We start from the raw sequence: 20814 nt of genomic DNA on the forward strand, positions 1-20814 counted from the left end.
CACTACTGAAACATGCATGCATAAGGGCTCATGTCCATTGACGAATTTCCTGCATTTGACAAATCAGGTCAGATAAATCCCGTTGACCCTAAAGGAGGGTTCAGGGGCTGTGTTTTATTTTCTTAGAAAGCAGCATGTCCTACTAGGGTGCAAGGGAAAGCATGTCAAACTTATATTTTCTTGTCAACTTCTGCATTTTCCATTCAAACACAGCTACATGCATTCAAATAGAAAATGCAGCATTTGACAAGAATGCCTGTTGACCCGAATACATTCATTCTGGACAGCACCCCAATACACTGAGGCAATAGACCTGCACTTCATCGAACCATAAAACACATTAAAAAAATATGCTGCTTTACCAAGAAAGGGTCAGGACTGTTTTTTTATTGTGAAATGTGATTAGCTGGTAATGGATGGGCTGCCTTAATGTAATGTACATTAGCACATGTTGACACGTATATGATAATGAACCGCAGCACACCACAAATGTGCGAAGGGAACCTCACCCTATACTTTAACTTTCCTTTATATACAGTAAATTTTCCAATTAGTAATAAGAAGTTTATAGTGCTTACAAACAGATTTCATTATAAATTTCTTTCCTTGCTGTGTGATCATTGGTCTGTCAACTGTGTGTCAAATGCCACAGTTATGGTCCCATCACCTTATGGAGAAGCACTCTGATACAAGAACGTAGCTTGCCCAACCACACGTGTAGTCCACTCTCTGTCATTCGCAGGACACTGAGTTCAGCCACTGAAGCTAGAGACAGAGGATTGTGCATGCATGGTTAGGCACGCTGAATCCATATATCCAAGTGCTTGTTTGTGAAGTGTTGAGACTGAACATCCAGATGCAGCCCACAGTAAAAGCAGCATAAAAAAAAACTTTTTTATTAGGGATAGACCAATATGTTTTTTTCAGGGCCGATACCGATATTTTGGTCACAACGTATCGGTATCGGCCGATATGGGCCAATATTTTGTACATTTAAAGTTTTGAAAAATAAAGACAATTTTTGACACAAATCTGATACTGAACATGTTAATTTTTGTTGAATGCTTAATGGCTGGCTTGCTGGCACCCTGTGGTGGGTGGCTGGCTGGCACCCTGTGGTGGGTGGCTGGCTGGCTCCCTGGCACCCTGTGGTGGATGCCTGGCTGGTACCCTGTGGTGGGTGGCTGGCTGGCACATTGTGGTGGGTGGCTGGCTGTCTGGCACCCTGTGGTGGGAGGCTGGCTGGCACCCTGTGGTAGATGGGTGGCTGGCACAGGGGGTGTGGGTGGCTGGCTGGTACAGGGCCTGTGGGCGGCTGGCTGTCTGGCACCCTGTCTGTTGGTGGCTGGCTGGCTGGCACCCTGTCTGTGGGTGGCTGGCTGGCACCCTGTGGTGGGTGGCTGGCTGGCTGGCACCCTGTGGTGGGTGGGAGGCACAGGGGCTTTGGGTGGCTGGCTGGTACAGGACCTGTGGGTGGCTGGCTGGCTGGTACAGTGCCTGTGGCTGGCTGGTACAGGGCCTGTGGGTGGCTGGCTGGCTGGTACAGAGCCTGCGGGTGGCTGGCTCACACAGAGCATGTGGGTGGCTGGCTGGCTCACTGGTACAGTGCCTGTGGCTGGCTGGCTGGTACAGGGCCTGTGGAGGTGGGTGGCTGGCTGGCACCGGGCTGCTGTGGGTGGGCGTATGGCTGTGATACACTCCTGCGAGACTAGTCTCAACTCCAGACGAGGCTGTCCAAGGCGAGGGAGGCGGCCTAAGAAGGCAGAATGATGTCACAAAAATATGGGCAATATCGGCCAGTTCCGGGGCCGATACCGATATGTCGGGGAAAGTGCCTATCGGGCACCGATATATCGGCCTTGCCGATAATCAGTCTATCGCTAATTTTTATTGAGAATAGCTAAACATGAATACATTTTTAGGAATGACCTCTTCTTTCAGATGCCCAAAGTGATAAATACAGGTACCTCTCATAAAATTAGAATATCATCAAAAAGTTCACTTATTTCACTAATTCAATTTAAAAAGTGAAACTCATATATTTTATATAGATGCATTACACACAGGGTGATATATTTTAAGCATTTCTTTCTTTTAATTTTGATGATTTATAATTTACGGCTAGTGAAAACTCAAAATTCAGTATTTCAGAAAATTAGAATATTACATAAGACCAAATAAAAAAAAAAAAAAAAAGGATTTTTAATACAGAAATGTTGGCTTACTGAAACTATGTCCACCTACAGTATAGTATGCACTCAATACTTGGTCGGGGGCTCCTTTTGCATGAATTACTGCATCAATGCGGCGTGGCATTAAGGCGATCAGCCTGTGGCCCTGCTGAGGTGTTATGGAAGCCCAGGAAGCTTTGATAGCGGCCTTCAGCTCGTCTGCATTGTTGGGTCTGATGTCTCCTATCATCTTCTTGGCATTACCCCACAGATTCTCTATGGGGTTTAGGTCAGGCGAGTTTGCTGGACAATCAAGCACAGTGATACCATGATCATTAAACCAGGTATTGGTACTTTTGGCAGTGTGAGCAAGTGCCAAGTCCTGCCGGAAAATGAAATCAGCATCTCAATAAAGCTGGTCATCACTTGCAAACGCATGATAATTGCACGCATGTAATAAAATTGGGACCAATTGCCTCCAGGACTACCAGAATACTCCTATGGTGTTGGGTGATGTTATGGTGCCCGCATATGCGTGGCTGACGCTTTTCGAGGGAGAACCCTCTTCTTCAGAGCCAAAAATACTACACTACAGTAGTATTTTTGGCTCTGAAGAAGAGGGTCCTCCCTCGAAACGTGCCAGCCAGGCATATGCGGATGCCATCACGTCATCCAGCACCGTAGGAATATTCTGCTAGTCCTGGAGGCAATTGGTCCCAATTTTCTTACATGCGTGCAATTATCATACTTTTGTGAGTACACTGTATGCTACCTTTTTGGATTTTAATAAACTTTTTTAGTTGGTGCGCCCTTCTCTTGTTGTTTTTCAGTGCATTTGGATACCCTTGGTCCTGAGGGGCAGCAAGACCTTAGGTGGTATGCACAAAGACCATTAAGACCACACACCTTCTCGCATACCACTTGAGCCCAGGAGCTACACTGTTTTGGAACCTCTCCACTCTTCCTCCAGACTCTTGGACCTTGATTTCCAAATGAAATGCAAAATTTTCCACAGTCCGTGATGATTTGGGAAACCATGTCATCTGCTGGTGTTGGTCCACTGTGTTTTATTCCAAGGTCAACGCAGCCCTCTACCAGGAAATTCTACAGCACTTCATGCTTCCTTCTGCTGATCAGTTTTATGGAGAAGCTGATTTTATTTTCCAGCAGGACCTGCCCACACTGCCAAAAGTACCAATACCTGGTTTAATGATCATAGTATCACTATGTTTGATTGGCTAACAAACTTGCCTGACCTAAACCCAATAGAGAATCTGTGGAGTATTGTCAAGAGAAAGATGAGAGACATCAGACCCAACAATGCAGATGAGCTGAAGGCCTCTATCAAAGCAACCTGGGTTTCCATACCACCTCAGCAGTGCCACAGGCTGATCGCCTCTATGCCACGCCGCATTGATGAAGTAATTCATGCAAAAGGAGCCCAACCAAGTATTGCTTTAGTGCACACTATAATGTACATGGACATATTTTTTAGTAAGCCAACATTTCTGCATTAAAAATCCTTTTTTTATTGGTCTTATGTAATATTCTAATTTTCTAAGATACTGAATTTTGGGTTTTCACTAGCTGTAAGCCATAATCATCAAAATTAAAATAAAGAAATGCTTGAAATAGATCACTCTGTGTGTAACGCATCTATATAAAATATAGGAGTTTCACCTTATGAATTTAATTACTGAAATAAATTAACTTTTTGATGATATTATAATTTTATGAGATGCACCTGTAGTACATAGATCTAGTGAAGATAATATATTTTAAAACCCCCTTCAATGTGATAATGAAGATAAGTATAAGCTTATACAGTATATAGCCTTTTGTTATGTTATAGGCATAGGTGTGCACACAGGGTGTGCCAGGTTTGCCCAGGCAAACCCTAATCACCCTGTGCAGCACAGATTCCCCCTACTGCCCTGGAAAGGGGCCAGTAAATATATAATTCTCCCTTTCTGAATGAACATCGTGAGTGATTGGTAGTGTGTGTTTGAGCTTTGGTGTGCACACCCTAATGCATTAGGTTGCACACACCTATGGTTATAGGAAACATTTAGAAATGTTAATTATACCTTAGCAGTACCCTGAAAAAATTACCTTTTGTCTACAAATTCTCCTGAAAAATAGCAGTTCTCTTTCAGGAATGTGACTGTGCTCATAGCATGTATACCTGCAGTGAGATCTAAGACACTGTTGCCTCTGATTGCTGGTCTCAGGAGATTTGGGTAAGGCCCCTTTCACACTTGTGCGACTTAAAAGTTGCACGATTTCACCGCAATTTTGACGCGACTTGAAGCAATGCCTATGTCTTTGGACCTCAAAACACATTAAAATTGGCCAAACGTTGTGCAGGGACTACTTTGAAGTCGTTGCGACTTGAAGTCGTACAGATATGAACGGTACTCATTGGAAATCATGGAGAACGACTTGTCATGCGACTTTGCAGCCCCAAATCACAGGACAAGTCACACAAGTGTGAAAGGGGCCTAAAATTTGGTGATGTCACTCATCTTTTTCCTTGCTGGAGGCTCTGATATGAGGAAACAAATCCCTACCTCTACCAAGATGGTTTCCTCCACAGAGGCAAGGCAGAATCAATTGACATTGAGATAAAGATCAGCTACAGGGACAGCACTGGTGATTAGTCCTTTGCCCTCTGCCTGTCTTTTTTGGGTGCAGCTTCCAGAGTTCAGTTTCTCTTTAATATTTTACTTATTCGGTATTTACAGGTACTTAAATAGCACAGTCAATTTATAGTCAATTTACACACTTTTCATATACCTGCATCTGAAGCTGAAAATGGACGTACCTTTACACTCTCCTTTTGCAAGAAGAAGGCTGTGGCGTGCAGGACATCCGCAGCATGCGTGGAGTTGTGGTAAGCATTAGACGCATGGTAGTTGGCTTCAATCACTTGCAGCCAGGAACGGAGAGTAGTTTCCGAACAATTGAGAAATTCACATACTCCAAAGCAGGTAAATACTTTAAGTCCAAGGTAAACTAATGGCCTACAAAAGACAAATACAAATATGATTAACTATAAAGGCCATGTATTACAATTTTTCAAACCTGAATACAATTTAACGATTCCAATCTTTCCAAAGCCATCTAATTTATAAGAAGTATTTTGTTTTACAATGAGGGTTTGATATACAGTACGTAAGCACTAAAAACAAATATTAGACTCTTTATATTTTATTGAGAGAATGTTAAAGCTTATAACCTTAACCTTTAAACCATTAACTGTGTAAAGGGTTCCTTACTGTTAGAGCAGTAAGTATGTGACACTCCTTTCCACACTGGGTGGTGTCAGTCTGGAGCGTCGATAATTTCAAAAACCTTTTGGAGCGGTTTCACACTACTTTGCTATAGTTTAGCAGTGCAGTGTACCCACGGTTTTCATGCAGATAACCCATGGTTTCCCATAGACTTTCTATAAGATTGTGCATTTATGGTGCATTTTTCTGAAAGCACACCAAAAGTCCAGCATGCTGCATCTTTTGTGGTCCTTCATAAACCGTGCCAAAAACGTGCAACCTAATAAAAAAGTCTATGGGAAACTGCGGGTTACCTACACAAAAAACATGGGTACACCCGCACTGCAGCAAAACCGTAGCTTAACAGCGTGATATAAGTACTAGATGGGCATCTTAGCAAACACAACATACAGAGATATGGGAAATGGTAAACCTATAATTGTAAACCCACCCACAAAGTTTAAACTTGATGGATGGGTGTCTTTTTTCAGCCATACCAATTATGTAACAATATATAACTATAAAATGTTGGTCTTGATTTAGACTTGTATTTGTTGCTGCTTTGTGGAATTAGGTGTACAGGCTCATATTAAAACTTGTGTTTGAACAACTTTATAATATGACCACACAAACGTACTTTTTAAAGCACTGAACAAAAAAAGCCTTTGCAAAGGTTCTGATATCACAGCTGCTTTAGGTTAACTACACACAGATGCCAAATGGGGGGGGGGGGGGTGAAGTGTCCCGCAGGTTAGAAAGGGTGTGCTGAACAAGGTACAGTAACTTGGAAGAAACACCAATAATTTGTATTGAAAGCTCCTATGTCATTAATAGTAAATTATCTGTTTGGCAAGGAGTTACTGCACCTTGCTTTTACTGCTCACACTGAAGTGGCTTATGTATCTCATTAAAGGAAAGACTACACAGACCCGGGACCCCAGTGTAAAAGGGAGAAGCTGCATAACGAGCTAATCAGTTATGATGCAGTGATCATGTGTGAACAAGCATCTTGCTGATAGGAGGAGGAGAGAGCAGACTGACAAAGAGATAAGTCTGCTGCTTCCACTTTGACTGTCCAGTCACTGGCTGGGGAAGGGACCTGTAAGTGATACCTAACTGCAGCAAAAAAAACAAAAAAAAACAGGTCTCCTGCCCCACCAGACAGGACTGTGCTGTGTGGCAGAGCCATGTAAATCTCAGGACTGTATGGACAGAGATAAAAATCCTTTGGCATATAAAAAAAAGCTCCAGATATGAATTTCATCTGTGTATTTAGTTGTTTTCCTGAAGTTCAGCTTTAAATGACAGTCATTCTCTGCTCCCCAACACACCCTCTCTTCACTTTTCACTTTGCTATACTGACCCCTGCACTTACCTTTTAGATGTAACAGATTCTAGGTCAAATATGTTAAAGTCCCAGGAATCCTCATTGTCGAGTAATTGCGCTATACGAGGTGGAACATCATTGATTGTAACTGGCACTGATAGGTGACTATGGCTGTGCTGCATATCTGTAATAATTAGTAATTCATTGTTAGTTCTTAGTCGCTCATTGATAAACCATGGAAGCAGTTTACTCTATCAATATAATAAGGGTCTATCCACCCATAATGGATTATTTCAGTTTTTTGTATATGCTGGAGAGTTAAAAGACCTTCTTTTTTCCTACAACATTTGCAAACTCGAGTGAGAAGATCTCTCAATTTGAGTTTCCACACCTGGCAAAGCCATTTTGAGGATCTTCGTCTATCTGGTTTAATTGCAATTAATCTCATGCCACCAAGAATGCAACAGGAGTGTGGACAACCCAAGGGGAGCTGAAAACATCTAAAACTCCAGCGTAGATTGGAATGAAGTAAAGTGAAAACGATGGATTTACTATTGCTTTGAAGGAAGGCTAGAGAATGGATATAAAAAGGCCTGCAAAAAAGAAATGTATAAATTTGGAGAAAATATGTTTTTTTTTCCATTTTTTTTCCTGTCATTCTTTATTTTTTCCCAGAAATTAAAAAAAGAAGTGTGGAATATGTTCTTTTACAGTTATAAATATTATATCTATGACATGGCATTAAAACAATATAACATGAAGACCCTAATGAAAGATTTCTGAGACTTTTCTTCCACTAGGGGGCACTGCATGGGAAAAGGCACTAGTTAAGTCTGCCTACAGTTGGGAAAATTGTACCTCCTACAGTTGTGTGATTGGTGGGATACAGTAGATAATAGTTTCTGTCCTCTCAGGCCCTAGTTGACAGATAAGAGGGTACATTTGTCTGACAAATTAGTTTATCTTTATAATCTTTAAATGATTCCTGTTCTCCACCATCACAGAATAATGTTTCCATGTAGTCTGCTCAGTAAATTGCAAAGCTGAAATTTGCAAATATTGTGAGAAGAAATATTCTTTTCCAAAAAGAATGACAAAAGATGCCAGAGGTGCCCTAAAGACATTAAAAAAATACTCTATCAATGTAATGATGAGGAGTGACCATAATAAAAGTGCAAACAGCTTTTTGTTTCTGAAAAAAACCAGGGGAAATTTTTTTTTTTTTCCCTCATGGCTTCAAAATGTCTATATATGTTACATCTCTAATGGAGACAGACTACTATGGAGCAGCCCCACCATTAAATCAAATTGTGCCGTGCTCCTAAAAAATCATATTTTGTATATATAGTGCATCCTGTAAACCAACATGTGCTTTTCTACATCACTAATAAAAATCAACAGTACTATCATTTAAAAAAATATATAATACCTTTATACCAATAACAAATTTGTAAAGAATTACAAAATTTTAAAAAAAAGTTTATACGTGTCCCTCAGAAACCAAATTAATCAAAAATGAATATGCATGAACATAATAAAATATAAATTGTGTGCTATAAAGTCCCCAATAATATGTGGTCATGAAACAAACTTATTATTATTATCCACCATGCTGTGCAACAACTTTATTCATGCAATTGTGAATATCCCTTCACCAGATGTGCCCTCACCTGGGATAAATGACCACAGCTATGGTCTATATGTGCTTTTTCCCACCACAGGGGATCTTTAATGGTGTTCCAGATATATGGATAACACAGGTTTTATTATTCCCTTCCTTGGTCTCTCCTCCACTCAGCCAAGGTAATATAGAAAAGAACCATACATATTGTTTCATCCTTAAACTCAACTGGTCCTTAATTGAATAAAACTATTGTCAAAACCTCACGGCGTGTTGGAGAGAGGAGGAGCTGCGGTAATTACACTACTCGGGAGCATTGTATTATCATGCTGCATGATTACGGTGCTGTTATAGATTGGTGCACTGTTAGCACCATGGAAATGTTAGTGTTTTGACAATTTTTTTTATTCAAATAAAAGACTGGTTATTTTTAAGAATAAAGCACTATTGGCACTTTTCCACTGCAAGTACTGGTTTGGCTCTACTCGGCCCTGCTTGCTTTTCCACTGCTGGTACCGCATGGTACGGTGTTGGAAAGGTTCGGTACGGTATGGTATGGTTTGCTTTTCCACTAAAGTAGTACTAAAGTTAAGTGGGTGGGATAACAACGGGGTGGGTGGGATTCTCTGACCAATCATTGGCTAGTAGTGACTGCATGCAAAGGATTGTGGGATATGGTACCGGGTATGGTACCTCTTGGAACCACAATCGAGGTGGTACTGTTTTTGAGAGCCGTACCGTTCAGTTCCATGCAGTGGAAAAGCGCCGCCGTACCGTACCGTACCCAACTGTTCCTACACCATACCATGCGGTACCAGCAGTGGAAGAGCACAAAAGCGAGCCGAACCGTTCAGTTCCATGCAGTGGGAAAGCCCCTTATGTATGGTTCTTTTCTATGTTAACTTGGCTATGTTGCCATTGAAATGAGTCAATGAACGCCCAAGTGCTAAACTCGCCTTGCATTTAAGCACCTTTAGGTGCATTAGGCATCTTGTTTGCCAAAATGCTCCTATCCTGAACATGCAAATGGTGTTTTTGTTTCCTGCCTCTAAACACTTCTGCCTCTAAATGCCTGCATGGCACATAGCCTAACATATACAAAATTAAGGGGCAGAATAAAAAAGTTAGACACCCTTAAAAGTGGCATTTGTGATGCCCAGTGTGCTTGAGGCCTAAAAATTGGTAAGCTGTAATATAATAAATGCTTGCTTTTGGGTTTAAGACCACTACAGAAGTGCTGATCACTAACCCTCCCTAACCTGTATTTTTGCAGGAAAGCTAAACGCCGATCTAAGGGTATTTAGTCTTGTGCCCAAGGTCCTTGTTCAGGCACTTCCCATTAAAGTGTGACAATGCTTTGTCCCTGTCTCCCAAATTTGCCCCTGTGTTGTCCCCCCTTCATACAGGCATCTGATAGAGACTACAAGTTGCCATTTCAACACACATTACCCAGGCAGAGTTTACTGTTGTGCAATGCGCCCAATGCTGTAGTCCATATAGACCAGAAGCAACTATAGCCAGGATGAAGGTATTAAGCAGCAATGAGATTCAGCAAAGGAAACAATTGCAGAAACAAGTTTTTTTTTTTAATAAAAAGCAATGTATTATGATACCCAGTGCTCTTAACAAAATAAAAATGCACAGTAGAATGTACAGGATACATGTATTTTTTTTTTTTTTTTGTTAATAAAACATATTCTCAGCTGCTAAAAAGTTTCAACTGACTGTCTGATTCCACTGATCAGGGGCTGCAGGTGATTGGCTGCAGTTACTGATTGGGGACAATTTTTCAACATGTTCCTTCAACAGAATTTGATCAAACTATTGACTTTTGTCAAGTAACGATGGCCACACACTGATTGAATTTTGGTCATTTTTGATATTTTCAGGACCAGCTTAAGTTCAGGACACAGCTAAGATTTTCCTAAGGCAACCACAGTCATTGCAAAAGTCAAAATGTTGTACAAAACTTACTTTTTGAGAAAACATATTCATTTCCTGAAAGTCTTCTCAAACCATCCTGCAACGAAAAAAAAATATATATATATTAGCTCAGAAAGGATCTGCATGGTTATATAATGGAACTAATAAAGTGACTATCTGGCTCAATTCTGAACACACACCTATATCCGTAAAGAAACATCCCCTCTTGAATACCACCCTATCCTCCTTTAGAGAAACCTGCAAGCTAGCATCTATTTCCTCAACCCCAGGCCCCCTGACCCCAATCAAACACAACCCAGACTTTCCTCCGGGTATGTCCTCCTCATTCCTACGGGATTATTGGAATAACGACTCCATTGAAGCTTTCCGCTTTTTCGACAAAGGATCCCTCTTAGAACGCCTCCAGATCAAATCACCCACCACGCCTTCCCCCATACCCAATTGGACCTACTTTCAAATTAGACATTTTCTCAAATCCTTGAATCATAATGGGGCCCTTTCCAGAGACCTCACCCCATTCGAGAAGCTTTGTACAAGCACCACTCCACAACGCCATCTTATTTCGGTAACATACAATCTCCTGGTCTCGGAAGTCCAAGAACACACTAACAAAGCTAAGCCCAGATGGGAATCAGACCTCAACCTCTCCTTGTCTGAAAGAGAATGGCAAAATCTATGTCACATTGCCCATAAAAGTTCCCTCAATGTATCCACACAAGAAAATTGCTATAAGTTGCTAACTAGATGGTACAGGACCCCTTCACTCCTACATAAATACAACCCAGATATCACTGACACTTGCTGGAGATGCCACTCTGATACAGGGACACTCATTCATATCTACTGGTCCTGTCCAAAAATACAACCATTCTGGTTATCTATCCATGAAACCATCACGAAAGACCTAAAAATTGATATCCCTTTCTCTCCTGCGCAATACCTCCTGAACTATACTATTGTCCCACCTTACAGGTACTGCAAATCTCTCTCTCCACACCTACTCAATGCAGCCAAAGCATGCATACCAATCCACTGGAAATCAGACGTAATTCCACATAAACGGGAATGGCTTCACAAAATGGACAAAATTGCTAGATTAGAAGAACTTGTTGCGATCGCTCGAGATAGAACAATCTCCTATGCTCACATTTGGGCTCCCTGGAAATTATTTCGAGACCCACAAAACCATGCATTGCTAACCATCACTCCCACTTCTACGACTGATCCTTCAGTTTCCACCACATGACTTTCTTTCCCTCTAATACTTTGCCTCATACATCATGACAACCCTTGGCTTCTCGCTCACACACCAAGACCGATAGCACACCGGTAGACCCCTCTCACCCCTAAACAAGGGCTGTAAGTGAGAGAGGTTTACAGAGCACAATGCGGTAAGCCTAACACCAACGCCATATACTGCCATCTCTCATTTTCGGTCACCATATTGTTTTTCAACCCCCCCAGGCTGGCAAGGCGGAGACCGATGACTCCCTACCCTCCTTTCCCCCTTCCTCTCCCTCCCTTCCTCCCCCCACCCCCTACCCTCCCCAACCTTGATGAGTAGGTGACCTCTTCTCCCCAGAGTGGTCGCCTCCCACCAAATCATCTTACTCTTACATATAGTCTTAAATGTTTGACATTTCTTTCCATTTATTATCATATCAACTTCTAACAACCCAGTTGATATCTTGCAACATACCCCCTTTGTTTTACCTCAAAGTCACATACACCGAGATGTGCCTACAGTTATCTACTTTATTGTACTATGGTTAGAATAGTACTTCCAATCTGATACAATTGAGCTTCAAGTTGACACTCGTTTTGTCTCTAGCTTTTCTATTGACTTAGTATTAAAGGCCACTCCTGTTGAGTCTCCTGTTTGTTAAAAGGTCAAGCCTTTTAATACGTGTCTTACGTTGATACTCGTTTTCTCTTGGATTATTTGTAATAACTTTTCAATAAGCTATGTTGCTGTACATTGTATGTACTGTCTATACGTTGACTTTTAAGAGACTGTATGTATTCTTTATATTGTTATAATTCTTTCAATAAAAATTTTTTGGAAAAAAAAAAAAAAAGTGACTATCTAGTCATTAGTGGCAGAGATGAACATCTACAGCAGGAGACTGATCAGGGAGTGCATAAACCAGCCGAGTCCCTATTCAAACCTGACTGTTTGTGACATGTGACAAGAATCTAATTATTTTCAATGGGCCTATTGAGCGCTGTCAATCGATGACTGTCATGTGAAGCTTGATTCTTTGGAGCACCCCCAATTACTTGAAAGGGAGTTTACACTCATTTTCCAGGCCATTGAATTGAAGTGTGAATAGGGACTAAGTGACATTAGCAGCTAAAACTGAAAGTTCCTGACAGTAAACCTCATTGTCGCTTCTTAGAAAATAAAGAGGATCATAAAGGCTTTTTACATGGGGAAACATTTTGTACAAATACTGGTAATACTGTAGTCACAGTATCCTACATCTCTTTGGGAATCCAGTGAAGGGACTTTTGTACTTAAGGCTAAGTTCCCGCTATTCCAGTTTTCCCGCAGCCGCGTTTGCGCAGGCACAGGAGCCCATTCATTTGTGCTGTACCTGCAGGAAACGTAGAAAGAGATCCTTGCAACTTTTCTAAAATCGCAGCCACAGTGAATCTGCAAAGCGCTTCCCAGCAGGGGAAAATGCGCTGCAGTTACCAATGTTTGGAAGTGCTATAAAATATTTAATGGCATTCCCATTGTGACTGCTAACAGCAGCAAATTTTGCTACAGGTGCACAAAAGCGTGCAATTTACATGCAGTCCTGCATCCGCATACATGTAAACCCTAAGGTTAAGGACAACTATATTTATTTAGGAACACTATCTGCATGGAGTTTGCGTGGTCTGTCTGTGCCTTGAAGGATACAGTAAGCTGAAAAAGAAACTGATAGCTTTAAAGAAGAACTATAGGCAAAACTTTTTTTTCATTTTAGATAGAGAAAAGGAGGGTTATTTTTGTCCCATTGCAGAGGTTTCCCTTCACTTCCTGTCCCATAGCCAAACAGCAGGTGGGAGGAAATCCCTGCCAGTTAAGAAAATTCCTTCGGACCACCCAGGTCACTAGGACTAGTGCCCTCACTGAAAGATTACTTACATTATTCCTTTTCTGGGGACAAAACAAAATTTGGGGTTTTCTTTTACTTTCACCTTCAATGATAATTGTAAACAGGACAAACAGAGGTAGAAATACAAATCTAAATATGTGTTCTAATTCACCTCCACTCTGTCCAAAACTTAAAAAAATGTTTTGCCTTTAGTTATACTTTAACCCCTTTCCTACTCTCTCCAAAGTGAATATAAAAAAAAGGTTTGGCTTTAAACACACTTTAAAGCATAATAATTTAGCTTTGTTTGCTAAAGATAATAAGGGATTTGTTCCGCTATATAGTAAGGGGTGTTAGGTACTGAATGGCTCTGGTGCATTTGTTCTGCACAGGTAACATCATTTTGATTGTTTTGCAATTTTTGACAGCTCAAGTATTGTATCTAAACATACAATGGCTGGTAAAGGGCAGTCTAGGGCAGTGATGGTAAACCTTGGCATCCCAGATGTTTTTGAACTACATTTCCCATGATGCCCTACTACACTGCAGAGTGCATGAGCATTATGGGAAGTGTAGTTCCAAAACATCTGGGGTGCCAAGGTTTGCCATCACTGGTCTAGGGAAAGTGGGTTGACAGTCTAGGGAAAGTTGGTTGCTATCATTTTGAAATTGCTTACCGTCATCAAACCACCAACAAGGTCACTTGTGTGGGGATCCTCTTCTTTGGTTGCCAGCTGTGGAGAATAGAGCTCTGTGGTCCTTAGAATTTCCAACACTCTGTCCAAAGCCTCTGCCACCGTCACAGGACTGTTCTCCTGAGCTGCATTTATTATGTTAATGACCTTATGAGACAAAAAATAAATAAAAAGAGTCAATAATACTTTTTTCAGTATATAGCACATAAGAGGATAGATCCATAGCTTCTTTATTATGTCAGTATCAATGGATTTATCCTTCCAAAAATAGCAGCAAGTCAGCCTCATGAGGTATCTATGCACCCTACTGCATTATACCTGTACATATCCATATCCATCCACGAAGTAGGGCCTTTTATAATAACTATTCTGCTTCAAAACAAATGCAGAGTGTTAGTGTGACTGAGGCCGACAGTGCAGACCTGGCATCACATTGAGGCAACAGGAGGAAATGCCTTCCCAAAAAGAATTATGTGTCCCTTGCACATCCTTCAAATGGCATTTCCTGGGTCCCCCCACTCCCCTATACTTTACTTCCCCTGTATTGTTTTTTGTCTAGGATGGTGTGGAGTTTGAGCTGAAGGGGATGGACGGGGGGGGGGGGGGTGTGCATGTTTTGGGTTGTTTCTCTTGAGCCCGCCCATACTCCCACGTTGCTAAAACATGTTTTCACAGATTGACAGCCTCTATCATCATGGACACTTTATCTGTTTGATGCCGTCAGTTTATGTTATTGTCTCCTACGCGGGGGCCGTTCTCATGTTTTCCATGTATGGCATTGTGCCTTGCTTTTATACTTGTATTGTTGTACCTTTTTTACAAAACTTTCTAATAAAAATTATTGAAACAAATGGCATTTCCTATTTTTTCTTTAACAATGGCACCAAATAATACAGACACAATGCCCATCCAACCCCCCCTCCCCACGCTTTCGGATTAGTGAATGCTGCTACCACCTCTCTTAATTAAAGTAGACAGGAAAAGAGTAGAACCCTTTGTGGTTACCTTTGTAATGGGAGCCTCTATGGTCATGGTGTGTATCCGTGCCATTGATGAATACCTGTGGTTCTGTAAACTTGCTGCTGTAAAGTTAACACTCAATTGTTATTACAAAGGTAAGTCAGTAGGATATATTAAGAAATATATTAAATTACATGCGACATAATGCTTTAAAAGAAAAACACGTAGTAAGGTAAATCTGTAGACTGCCACTGCTGATCCTCGTTTAGAAGATTGCCTGGCAAGTTCTTGCTGCATTACTTCATAAATTACAGAAACCCCTAAAATGTATGCAACAAGTGAAGTCAGAAGTCATGTTATTCATGTTCTTTATTTGAGTGGATTGACATGACAATCAGGCAACTAGCATTTTCTGAAGGAGGTGAGCAATGGCTGCATGCATATTTCTCTGTGAATGGTTCTCTTTTAAGCAAGTAGAGATCTTCCTGGACAACAAAGATCACCGGTGTGCAGCGCCATTTTTTATTTTTATTTTTTAAAGAGTTAACTTGCAAGCTCCCAATAAAAAAGTAAAGACAAGGACTGCACAGAGAAAAATATAATAAAAGTAATGTCATTGTAAAATTATAAACTTAGTCTACCTTAAAAGTTAGCTTTAGCAACCCCCACAAGTCTGATACAGGAGTCCATCATGAAAACAGAAGCGGTGGAACTGCAGGCTGACTTGCTCGACTAGTTTCAGGCCTTGCTGGCTGCTCTGAATTCTGGCAGTGTAAGTAGTATGCAGGGCAGTGTACAGGGGTCATCAGGATATATGGCAGTCTACAGGGGGTCAGCAGGATGTACGGCAGTCTACAGGGGGTCAGCAGGATGTACGGCAGTCTACAGGGGTCAGCAGGATGTACGGCAGTCTACAGGGGTCAGCAGGATCTATGGCTGTCTACAGGGGTCAGCAAGATCTACGGCTGTCTACGGGGGTCAGCAGGATGTACGGCAGTCTACAGGGGTCAGCAGGATGTACAGCAGTCTACAGGGGTCAGCAGCATGTACGCCAGTCTACAGGGGTCAGCAGGATGTACGGCAGTCTACAGGGGTTAGAAGGATGTATGGCAGTCTACAGGGGTCAGTAGGATATACGGTAGTCTACAAAGATCAGAGGTATGCAGGACAGTGTACAGAAGTCAGTAGCAGGTAGGGCAGTATACAGGGGAAAGTAGGGCAGTGGACATGGGAGAGCAGGACAGGGGGTCGGAAGGGCAATGCAAAGGGGAGTTAGGTGGGCACGGTACTGGGAGCTCAGGAGGGCACATCACTGGGAGGGGCCAGGAGGGCAAGGTATGGGGGGGTCAGGATGACACTATACAGGGGGGTTAGGAAGGCACACCACTGGCGTGTCAGGGCATCAGGAGGGCACACATCACTGGGTAGTTCAGGTGGGCACACATCTGGGGTGGCCAGGAGGGCACACCACTGGGATGGTCAGGAAGGCACACTACAGGGGTGGTCCCATTGGAGAGGGTTAAGAGGGTACACCAGTGGGGAGAGTGGGGTCAGGAGGGTACACCACTTGGAGGGCGTCAGGAGAGTACACCACTGTTGGGGGTCAGGAAGGTACAGCACTGGGGGGGGGGGTCAGGAGGGTACACCACTGGGAGGGGAGTCAGGAGGGTACACCACTGGAAGGGGAGTCCGGAGGGTACACTGCTTGGGGGGGGGTTTAGGAAGGCACCCCACTGGGGTCAGAGCATTGTTCTGTGTTCTCTGTTCTATGTTCTCCATTCTGTGCTGATCCCAGCCGGCTCTCCTCTTTCGTCCACTCTACATGTTGTCATCCACAAGTGCTTTGATGAGCTGAAGAGGATGGCCAGCTGGGATCAGCATAGTACACTTCTGGCAGGAGCGCAGGCACGCTTACACAAGAGCCCGAACCCACCGAGCTATTCTGCAGCTGTCATAGGCGGCAGAGGCAGTCCCTGCCCCACAGCCGCATGTAAGCAAAGGGCATGCTGCAGGGCTGGAAATGCTTTTGATGGCTAGGATTACTTATGGCATGTCCCTGATTTGCTGCGCAGCTCTGCCAGTTGGGGGTCGGCAAGGCAGGGACAAGATCGTGATCTACCCCCGGATTAAGGTGTCTAACTGTGTGGAAATACAGTAAATGCTCTGAAAATGGAGCAGGTGGAAAACTGTATTGTAGCCTATATTACCAATGAATGATTAATTTTCATACTTGGAGACAAATGCAAGGAATAGAAGAGATCACACTATTTGCTATAGGCAATGCTCCAGCTTGTACAAACCAACCACCACAACTTATCATTAGTCTCAGTCTTTCAATATGGAAAATAATATATTTGTAAGGTTTGTGTTAAAAATCGAATTAGGTTATTTTCCTTACCATCACTACTCCGTGATGTGATTGACCTTACATCTATTGACTCTTTCCTTCTGTTCTTATGTCTGAATGAGTGTGAATGAGACTCTGAAAGACAATGTAAAAATACAATTTATTGTAAAGTGTGTTAAGCATGCAAACTTCAGTATTTAGTTCACAGACAGCAATGAGTCTAGATGTGCCCTTTCCCAAACAAAATAAAATTGGCCTCCAATACCAATGTGTGTGGGAGATTTTTTTTACATTCCCCTAATGCTTTGGAGAAAATAAAATCTATAATTTGACAGGTTGTTTTGGAAAGCATAGGCTAAGACTTTTCTTAAAAAGAGAAGTATGGCCAAAGCTTTTTTACCCTTCAGATCTAGTATGGATTGTAAGGGGAACCCCACACCAAAATTCATACCAGACCCTTATCTGAGTATGCAGCCCAGCAGAGGAGGGGACGAACGAGCGTCCCCCCTGCTGAACCATTCCAGACCACATGCCCTCAACATGGAGGGGGGGGGGGCGTCTGGGGCACGTTGTTGAGGACAAGGGCCTCTTCCCCACAAATGCTGCCACATTGATGCAGTAATTCATGCAAAAGGAGCCCCGACCAAGTATTAAGAGCATACTATACTGTACATGGACATACTTTTCAGTAAGCCAACATTTCTGCTTTAAAAATACTTTTTTTATTGGTCTTAAGTAACATTCTAATTTTCTAAGATACTGAAATTTGGGTTTTCACTAGCTGTAAGCCATAATCATCAAAATAAAAGAAAGAAATGCATGAAATATATCAATTTGTGTGGAACACATCTATATAAAATATGAGTTTTACTTTTTGAATTGAATTACTGAAATAAATTAACTTTTTGATGATATTCTAATTTTATAGGATGCACCTGTATGTTGTTTCTAACTGTAAAACAACCGCCTGGACCACATAAAGGATCTGCTTTACGTTCCTTACAAGTTTTGCTGCATCCAAAGAACTACATAGTGTATAATACGATAACCGACAATTCCTTTTATGCTCCTGCCTAGTACAACACTGTCTACAGGGTCACTGGAACTAGTGTGCCTACTGGAAGGTTTCCACTCTATTATTGTTCTGGGGACAACCCAAGACTTTGGGATTTACTTATACTTTCACTTTCGATATTAACAGTAAACACATAGTTGCCAACATTTGAAAAATATTTCCAGGGACACTTTGCAGCACAGCTATCAATTACTTACCACACCCACTTCCCTGAAGCTTCGCCCACTCCACATAATTAATCTCTGCCTACTTATCATCAGATTATAGGGTCTACTCAATAAAGAAAATTGAAAAGGGAATTTAAAATTTAAGGCCAAAGTAGCAGAGTTGGAATAATTCTCCCATTCAGCTGCACTACTTCTGCCTAAATGTTTAAATTCTCAGCACAATTCCCTGCAATTCTAAAGTGTCAAATGTGCTCAGGTGTGACCATCCAAAAAATATAATATGTATATATAAATAAAGTGCGAAGTGTAAATAAATAAGTGCATTAAGAAAGTGCAAAGTGTAAATAAGTACATTGCCGGGACAATGTAAATTACCCGGGACAGGCTCCTATTTGCAGGAACTGTCCCGGCAAAAACGGGACAGTTGGCAAGTATGTAAACAGGACAAATAAAGAGCATTATTCACCTAACAGTGGCACAGACATGGAATAAAAACCTGACATGTGTCCTAATCCCTCTATCCCCTGTCCAAAACTACAAAAAATAGTTCGGCTTTCAGTTATACTTTAATTCCTGTGCAGCGCCAATACATCAATTTCTAATATGTGTCGAAACATCCAAAAACACCAATATTTTGAACTTCATCCAGGATCTGGGAAATGTTTGCTAACCACATTGATACATTTATGTGAAGACTTACAGTATATGTGAGTAGTTATTTTACACTGATTTTAAAAAAAGTGAGATTTTATGCCATGCACAATTCTGCTCTTTTCCTTTCAAGCATAAATTGAACATTCGTTCAAACCGGTTCAAGTCAAGTTCCTTTATCCAAAACTCGCTCATCCATGTCTTAATGGACCTTGCTTTGTGCAGTGGTGCACAGTCATGTTGGAACAGGAAGGGGCCATCCCCAAACTGTTCCCACAAAGTTGGGAACATGAAATTGTCAAAAATGTCTTGGTATGCTGACGCCTTAAGAGTTCTCTTCACTGGAACTAAGAGGCCAAGCCCAACCCCTGAAAAACAATCCCATACTGTAATCCCCCTTCCACCAAATGATGTGGACCAGTGCACAAAGCAAGGTGCTTAAAGACATGGATGAGTGAGCTTGGGATGGAGGAACTTGACTGCCCTGCACAGAGTCCTGATCTCAACCCGATAAAACACCTTTGGGATGAATTAAAGTGGAGACTGCGAGCCAGGCCTTCCCGTCCAAGGACAGTGCCTGACCTCACAAATGTGCTTCTGGAAGAATGGTCAAACATTCCCATAGACACACTCCTAAACCTTGTGAACAGCCTTCCCAGAAGAGTTGAAACTGTTTTAGCTGCAAAGAGTGGGCCAACTCAATATTGAACCCTACAGACGAAGACTGGGAAATCATTAAAGTTCATATGCATGTAAAGGCAGGCGTTCCAATACTTCTGATAATATAGTGTATGTTAGTATAGGTCAGAAGGGGAGTAATATCCTAAGGGGAGTGGCACTAAACTGGGGATTTTTTTCTCTAATCACTTGGCTGGATCACGTGGAGAACAGTCAAGAGAGGATTTTTGGACAATGTGTGGGGATTGTTGTTTTAACCGCTGTAATTGAAGATCATAAGTGAATATCACTGGATACTATATGAACACTATTTATGTGGACCATATGTTTTTTTCTCACTATTTGGTTCTATGACACTGGTGTAAATTTGTTTTTAAATGAATGCGTATGGTATATATTTATTCCAAATACTGGTGTTTTGTGAATTTTTTGATACGTTAGAAATTGATGTATAAGCGCTGCTTAGGAAAGGAAAGGTGTGTTACTTTCCTTTTTTTCTCTTTTTCATGTTATTATTAATATTATATATTTTTATATTGTACAGTACAATACATTTCACAATTTGTTGTCTTTAAAAACTATTTTGTGCATTACTATATTTTTTTAAACATATGAAAAGGAGCAACCTGTAAGTGAATTTTCTCCAGTGTATTTCTCATCCCTGCTTATCTTGTAGACCTGGAAAAAAATAGAAAAGTAAAAGGTAAACCAGTTAGCTTGCTTTATCTATCTTATTTTTACTTTGATGATCACTTAGTGATCACTGAGCACTCAGATTTATTCTTAGTGGTCATTGAGTGCTTTGATGATCACTTGGTGG

General features: G+C 41.6%; 1 protein-coding gene across 2 annotated transcripts in view; it reads right to left on the minus strand.

The window, feature by feature from the left end:
* PDE8B (phosphodiesterase 8B) overlaps window positions 1-20814 on the minus strand; it is a 231776-nt gene that overhangs the window by 12554 nt on the left and 198408 nt on the right. Inside the window, exons 11-17 of one of the 2 annotated variants that reach the window (XM_082264145.1) lie at window positions 20621-20672; window positions 17475-17558; window positions 15122-15195; window positions 14099-14263; window positions 10366-10411; window positions 6819-6954; window positions 4996-5194 (exon numbers count right to left, since the gene is read on the minus strand). In XM_082264145.1, the coding sequence (XP_082120271.1) occupies window positions 4996-5194; window positions 6819-6954; window positions 10366-10411; window positions 14099-14263; window positions 15122-15195; window positions 17475-17558; window positions 20621-20672 (756 nt within the window). Of the gene's footprint in view, window positions 1-4995; window positions 5195-6818; window positions 6955-10365; window positions 10412-14098; window positions 14264-15121; window positions 15199-17474; window positions 17559-20620; window positions 20673-20814 lie in introns of both variants that reach the window. The other variant, XM_082264144.1, reaches the window with a different exon arrangement.

This window comes from Pelophylax lessonae, assembly GCF_965119305.1.
Source record: "Pelophylax lessonae genome assembly, chromosome: 1".
In the NCBI taxonomy this organism is placed as follows: Eukaryota; Metazoa; Chordata; class Amphibia; order Anura; family Ranidae; genus Pelophylax; species Pelophylax lessonae.